This window comes from Rosa chinensis, chromosome 6 (genome assembly GCF_002994745.2).
Source record: "Rosa chinensis cultivar Old Blush chromosome 6, RchiOBHm-V2, whole genome shotgun sequence".
In the NCBI taxonomy this organism is placed as follows: Eukaryota; Viridiplantae; Streptophyta; class Magnoliopsida; order Rosales; family Rosaceae; genus Rosa; species Rosa chinensis.
Genome location: NC_037093.1, coordinates 3,611,754 through 3,618,979, shown reverse-complemented (window position 1 = coordinate 3,618,979; position 7,226 = coordinate 3,611,754). Strand labels below are relative to the sequence as shown.

Sequence of the window (7,226 nt, the reverse complement as noted above, 5' to 3'; positions counted from 1 at the left end):
CGGCTTCGCCTCGACCTTGTGCCATCTCGTGGCCTGTAGCCACTGGGGGAAGCCCGACCTGATTTGTTTCCAAAATCAAGTCAACGCCGATATCTCGAGTTTCCGGCCACCAATCTTCGGGATTCCTGGCTTGTTGAACTCGCCTTGAGCTGCTGAACAAGCCTTACGAAGGATCGGGCCAAGTTGTTGAAGTTTTTACGTTGATCGGAGCTTCGCCGGTTTCTGGAAATTTTTCGGCCAAACCCAACTGTTCTAGGTAATTTTCGACCACTTCCTTTCGTTTTCAGCTTCGAGTTAGTTATGAAAGTTCACAAGCATGCATAGATGAAGAACTTTGATGTTGGGAGTTTTGTGAAGTAATGAGTTTTGGCCTATGGCGGCGTTCCGGCCACTTAAGGAACTGTTTTTGGTATTATATATGTTCTACTCGTTGATACGAGCGTTTTGATATATAATATGCAAATTTTGGAGTTCGTATGGAATTGTTATGATTTTTACAGTTTCATACAGATCGATTTATTCGATCCGTGAGGATTCGAGCGTCCGATCGATTTGTGGTTTGGTCACATCGATCGTGGACGTATTCCGGAGACTTTGGGAGGTCTCAGATGTGGTTTTGCCTCGATTGGCGCCACTTTGGGGATTTTAGTTCAAAATAGGGGTTTCGAACTTAAATCAAATGTGAATCGTTACTAAGTTGGAACCGTATGTGATTAGGTACTTGACGAAGTATTTGGACGGCTATTTTGTGGATTGGCTGCCTTGTTCTGTATTGAAGACGTAGAGGGAGTTCGAGGTGAGTAATCTCACGAAGTTCATTCACGAACGGGTTGACCTTATTGTTTTGAGAGTTATTTAGTTAACTGCAAACTATAGTCGGTATTAGTGGTCCTTCTGAGTGAATGACCACGTATATATATATTTACGTGGAATATGTATATTCTTGTGGGTTGATGAGTGAATTGAAGCAATAGGTATTGATGCGTTTCATTCTATTGTTTTGGGGCTTGACTTTTCGGGAAACATTGTGTGGGAATTGGGAATTTCTATTGTTTTGAAAAGTGTCTAGATTTGCTGTGAGTTGCTTTGATGTGATTTGAATGTTTTGATCTAACGACCGGGGGTCGGAAGATCTGAGAGTCACAGGTTGTGATTTCTCCTTTTCGGTTTGGTTTAACGTTTTGATCCGACGACCGGTGGTCTGAGGATGTGAGAGTCACAGGTTGTGATTTCTCCTTTTGGTTTGATTTAAAGGTTTTGATATGACGACCGGGGAGGTCTGATGATTGGAGGTCACGGGGTGACATCTCATTTTGTGTGAGTTGAGTAACTTTTGGGTCCTGAGTGACTGTTTTGAAAGGTTTTGATCTGACGACCGGGGAGGTCTGAGGATTCAGGGTTGCTGGGAGTGACTTCAGGCATATATATCGGGACTTCACGCCTTTGGCCGGGTTTGTGGATACGATCAGTTAGACCTCTAGTCTGTTGCCATGGTACATCATGGGGGGTAGCGGGGACCTATCTGATGCTCATAAGTATGTGTTTTAAAAGGGAGTTTCGGAGATTCTTTCTTTTAAATGTCCTGGGAGGACTTGTTTGTCATATTTAATTGTCATAGTTTCAATTATTATGATTTTGTCACGGGGTGACTTGTGTTGATTTGAGAATGTGTTTTAAAAGGGAGTTTCGGGGATTCTTTCTTTTAAATGTCTTGGGAGGACTTGTTTATCATATTTAATTGTCAGAGTTTCAATTATTATGATTTTGTCACGGGGTGACTTGTTGATTTGAGAATGTGTTTTAAAAGGGAGTTTCGGGGATATTCTTTCTTTTAAATGTCCTGGGAGGACTTGTTTATCATATTTAATTGTCAGAGTTTCAATTATTATGATTTTGTCACGGGGTGACTTGTGTTGATTTGAGAATGTGTTTTAAAAGGGAGTTTCGGGGATATTCTTTCTTTTAAATGTCCTGGGAGGACTTGTTTATCATATTTAATTGTCAGAGTTTCAATTATTATGATTTTGTCACGGGGTGACTTGTGTTGATTTGAGAATGTGTTTTAAAAGGGAGTTTCGGGGATATTCTTTCTTTTAAATGTCCTGGGAGGACTTGTTTATCATATTTAATTGTCAGAGTTTCAATTATTATGATTTTGTCACGGGGTGACTTGTGTTGATTTGAGAATGTGTTTTAAAAGGGAGTTTAGGGGATATTCTTTCTTTTAAATGTCCTAGGAGGACATGTTTATCATATTTAATTGTCAGAGTTTCAATTATTATGATTTTGTCACGGGGTGACTTGTGTTGATTTGAGAATGTGTTTTAAAAGTGAGTTTCGGGGATTCTTTCTTTTAAATGTCCTGGGAGGACTTGTTTATCATATTTAATTGTCAGAGTTTCAATTTATATGATTTGGTCACGGTGTGACATTTATTGTTTCTTTTGGGAAAAGAATGTGCTGTTTTGGGAAAACATGGTGTGTGTCCCTTTTTACGAGTTGATGGGTTTCCTCGTTGGGCGAGTTGTGCATGTGTGGTTTTGACTTACTCATACGGGCTTGCAAAAGCTTACCGGGTTTGTTGTGTGGCAACCCGGTACACCATTCAAACGGTGTAGGGGTTAATCCTGCAAGTCAGGGTAATTGTGGCTGAAGCTGAGGTAGCGAGCTAGCAGCTTTACGGTAGGAAGCCAATTTTGTGACTTTACCGTTATTAAGACTTCCGCTTGTAGTGAGCTCTGAGGAGTATTTACGTTTTATTTTGATGTTGACAATTTAATTCGTAAGCTTGTGTAATATATAACTCTATGGAGCGAGTGTATATTAACTTTGAGGGTTCAGGGCATCAGTAGGTACTTGGTTTAAAGGGAAAAAGATTTTCAGGTATTTTGTATTGATGACTGAACGTTCACGCATGTATAATTATGGGATTATATATATCGATTTTCATATGTGTAAAATCAGGGGCGTGACAGTTTGGTATCAGAGCGTAAGGTACATATTTGGTGATAATCAATACTACTCGAGTGATGGCCCTTCTACAGCGGATCCCCATCTGATGCTCTTCAGTATTGATATAATCATTGGGTATGTAGGAGTGTTGGTTGTGAGTTTGAGTGTAGAATCGTCAGAGCATTGGTCTACTCTGTTAGTGAAGTTGTGAATTTAAGTGTAGGTTCCTTGAGTTGCAGTCCTTTGAGGTATGGGAACCTCTGGATTGAACTCTTGTGAGGTGATTAGGATTGTTTTCGAGGAAAATTGTGTCCTTTCATATGTGCTTAGTTGTTTGATTTTTGAAGTCATGTTGTTCGACTTATACTTGCGTTTGGAGATTTTGCAAGTATTAATCACGTGTGTTTTGCTCCTTAGGTGATGGACTCACAAGGAGGCCGAGCTAGGGGTCGAGGTAGACCCAGAGGCAGGGGTAGAGCCCGAGGTAGGGACAAGATTCCTCCTCCTGTTGGAGAGATGTTTGAGAATGATGTTGAGGCATCGAATGTTGAGCTGCCTGTTCCACCTGTTGTGGAGGTTGTAGATCCCACTCGTTTGTCGAAGTTGGCAAAAGAGATTTCGAGACTGGGAGGAGTCCCATTTTAGGGAGGTACGGATTACATGTTGGCATATCAATGGATCAAGAACATGAAGACCTACTTCGAGATGGTCGTCTGCGACGACATTGAGAAGAGAAAGATTGCGGCGTTTATGCTCCAAGGCGATGCACGAGTATGGTGGAGCGGTACACAGAGAGTTATGGATGTGTCCACCATGACCTGGGAGGGTTTTGTGGAACTGTTCAGGAAGAAGTATTTTCCGCCTTCTGTGAGGGAGCAGTTGGAAAATGGAATTCATCTCGTTAGTCCAAGGGACTAAGAGTGTAAGGGAGTATGAGGCTGAGTTCTCAAGGTTGTATCGCTTTGTGAGGAAGATGGATGCTGAGAGCTTAGCTACGAAGTTTCAGTGGGGACTGAATGCTTCGATCCGGCGCTATATCGCTGTTCTGGAATTAAAGACGGTGGAGCTCATTTTCGTTAAGGCTATGACCATTGAGCAGGAGAACTTGATTTTCCAGGAGCAGGAGTTGGCTGAGAGGGATTCCCAAAGGAAGGGAAAGGCAACTGCTGAGAGCAGTGAAAGGACAGATGATATGGGTGGGTCCTGGAAGAGGCGCAGGACTCATCAACAGGTGCCAGCTAGGGAAGCAGATGCACCTGTTAGGGCTGCACCTGTGGGACAGGTGGGACCGCTGAGGTGTTTCAATTGCGGCGAGATGGGTCATACTGCCAGGGGTTGCACGAGGCCGAAGAATGTAATATGCTTTAGATGTGGCCAGGCAGGGCATTACTCCAGGGATTGTGTCCAGGCACAAGGTGGAGGACAAGGGAATCAACAGAGGCAACTACCTCAGGGAAATGCGAGGGTGTTTGCTGTTGGTCAGCAAGGTGCTAGGGAAGAAGGTACCTTATCTAATTCTGCTTGTGTTGCTAGAATGATGTGTGATAGTTACGTACTTCTTTCTGTGTGTTGTGTTGGGTTTTCCCTGTTGTCTATAGTTAGACTTTTGAGTGTGACATGTGATGTGATGCATCCTTCATTGTTGTGGTAGTAGAGGGTCTATACCACTTTGATTGTGATTGCAATGTCAGGTGATGATTTATGTGTGGGTCAGGCGGGGCCAGACCTTGGCTTAATTTGTGTCTCAAGTTAGGTAGACACTTATTGAGTTTTGATGCTTGGGCTTTTGTTGATTTGAGTTGAAGTGAAGGCTTCACTTTCAATTCTTGTAATGCAAGGGTTGCATTATCGAGGAAGTGAAGCAGATACTGTTGTGATAACAAGATTCTGGACTCTTGTGTGATCTGTGTGTAATGTTGCAGTCACAGAGTCTTTGTTGGGTAGTGTACGTGGATGAGATCCATGAAACGATTAGGTGACCACCGAGCGGTGTGGTAAAGATTCCTAGTGTTGTGATACTAGGTAGGGTACCTGTGTCCATTATTAAGCTAGGTGTGTTGTGCAGCGAGGTGAGAACAGGTTGTCGAGGAATGAGAATTTGATGTGGGGATGATTTATACGTACTTGTGGGAGTAGTACGTGTAAATTTCGGGATGAAATTTCTTTAAGGGGGGTGGAATGTGATGCCTCGGAAATTTGTAATTATTTTCCAAGGATTTTCCGGAATCTAATTTATGGTTGTTGGACGGTTTCGTGGCTCGTGGAAGAGCGGAAGTGTTTCGGACGAATTAATTATTTGAAAAGTATGACTTTAGGGGGGGGGTTCAAGGTTGACTTTTGATACCTTGGGATTCTCCGAAAACTTCCTTCACGAAAGTTGTAGAGCGCGTCGATATGAGTTCGTGGACATGTGGTTCGCGTCAATCGGAGTTCGTATGAGAAAGTTATGGCCATTGGAAGAAGTTTCCATTATGGTATAAATAGAAGTTTCCCGAAGGAGAAACTTACTATTTTCATTGGTTTCCTTTTCCGGAAACTGATTTCCTTCTCTCTCTCCCAACCGGAAATCGCCTCAAAGCTTCAACTGGCGATTTCTTCCTCCTCCGGCCACCAATCCTCACCAGACTTCTTCTCTCGGCTTCGCCTCAACCTTGCGCAGCTGCTAGTGGCACCCTTGTGCCATCTTGTGGCCTGTAGCCACCGTGGGAAGCCCGACCCGATTTGTTTCCGAAATCAAGTCAATGCCGATATCTCGAGTTTCCGCCCACCAATCTTCTAGATTCCTGGCTTGTTGAACTCGCCTTGAGCTGCTGAACAAGCCTTACAAAGGATCGGGCCAAGTTGTTGAAGTTTTTACGTTGATCGGAGCTTCGCCGGTTTCTGGAAATTTTCCAGCCAAACCCAACTATTCTAGGTAATTTCCGACCACTTCCTTTCGTTTTCAGACTTTGAGCTAGTTATGAAAGTTCACAAGTATGCATAGATGAAGAACATTGATGTTGGGAGTTTTGTGAAATATTGAGTTTTGGCCGGCGGCGGTGCGCCACCACCTGTGGCGGCTTTCCGGCGGTGTTCCGGCCACTTAAGGAACTGTTTTTGATATTATATATGTTCTACTCATTGATACGAGCGTTTTGATATATAATATGCAAATTTTGGAGTTCGTATGGAATTGTTATGATTTTTACAGTTTCATACTGATCGATTTATTCGATCCGTGAGGATTCGAGCGTCCGATCGACTTGTGGTTTGGTCACATCGATCGTGGACGTATTCCGGAGACTTTGGGAGGTCTCGGATGTGGTTTTGCCTCGATTGGCGCCACTTTGGGGATTTTAGTTCAAAATAGGGGTTTCGAACTTAAATCAAATGTGAATCGTTACTAAGCTGGAACCGTATGTGATTAGGTACTTGACGAAGTATTTGGACGACTATTTTGTGGATTGGCTGCCTTGTTCTGTATTGAAGACGCAGCGGGAGTTCGAGGTGAGTAATCTCACGAAGTTCATTCACGAACGGGTTGACCTTATTGTTTTGAGAGTTATTTAGTTAACTGCAAACTATAGTCGGTATTAGTGGTCTTTCTGAGTGAATGACCACATATATATATATTTACGTGGAATATGTATATTCTTGTGGGTTGATGAGCGAATTGAAGCAATAGGTATTGATGGGTTTCATTCTATTGTTTTGGGGCTTGACTTTTCGGGAAACATTGTGTGGGAATTGGGAATTTCTATTGTTTTGAATAGTGTCTAGATTTGCTGTGAGTTGATTTGATGTGATTTGAATGTTTTGATCTAACGACCGGGGGTCGGAAGATCTGAGAGTCACAGGTTGTGATTTCTCCTTTTCGGTTTGATTTAACGTTTTGATCTGACGACCGGTGGTCTGAGGATGTGAGAGTCACAGGTTGTGATTTCTCCTTTTGGTTTGATTTAAAGGTTTTGATATGACTACCGGGGACGTCTGATGATTGGAGGTCACGGGGTGACATCTCATTTTGTGTGAGTTGAGTAACTTTTGGGTCCTGAGTGACCGTTTTGAAAGGTTTTGATCTGACGACCGGGGAGGTCTGAGGATTCGGGGTTGCTGGGAGTGACCTCAGGCATATATATCGGGACTTCACGCCTTTGGCCGGGTTTGTGGATACGATCAGTTAGACCTTTAGTCTGTTGCTATGGTACATCATGGGGGGTAGCGGGGACCTATCTGATGCTCATAAGTATGTGTTTTAAAAGGGAGTTTCGGAGATTCTTTCTTTTAAATGTCCT

At 43.0% G+C, this 7,226-nt stretch overlaps 1 protein-coding gene across 1 annotated transcript; it reads left to right on the top strand.

Moving 5' to 3' along the window:
• The first annotated feature begins 4,036 nt into the window (after positions 1–4,036).
• Positions 4,037–4,909, top strand: LOC112170597 (cold shock protein 1-like). The gene is made up of 2 exons (XM_024307944.1): positions 4,037–4,454; positions 4,875–4,909. The coding sequence occupies exons 1-2, from the start codon at positions 4,037–4,039 to the stop codon at positions 4,907–4,909; spliced, it is 453 nt and encodes a 150-aa protein (XP_024163712.1).
• Positions 4,910–7,226: the final 2,317 nt, after the last annotated feature.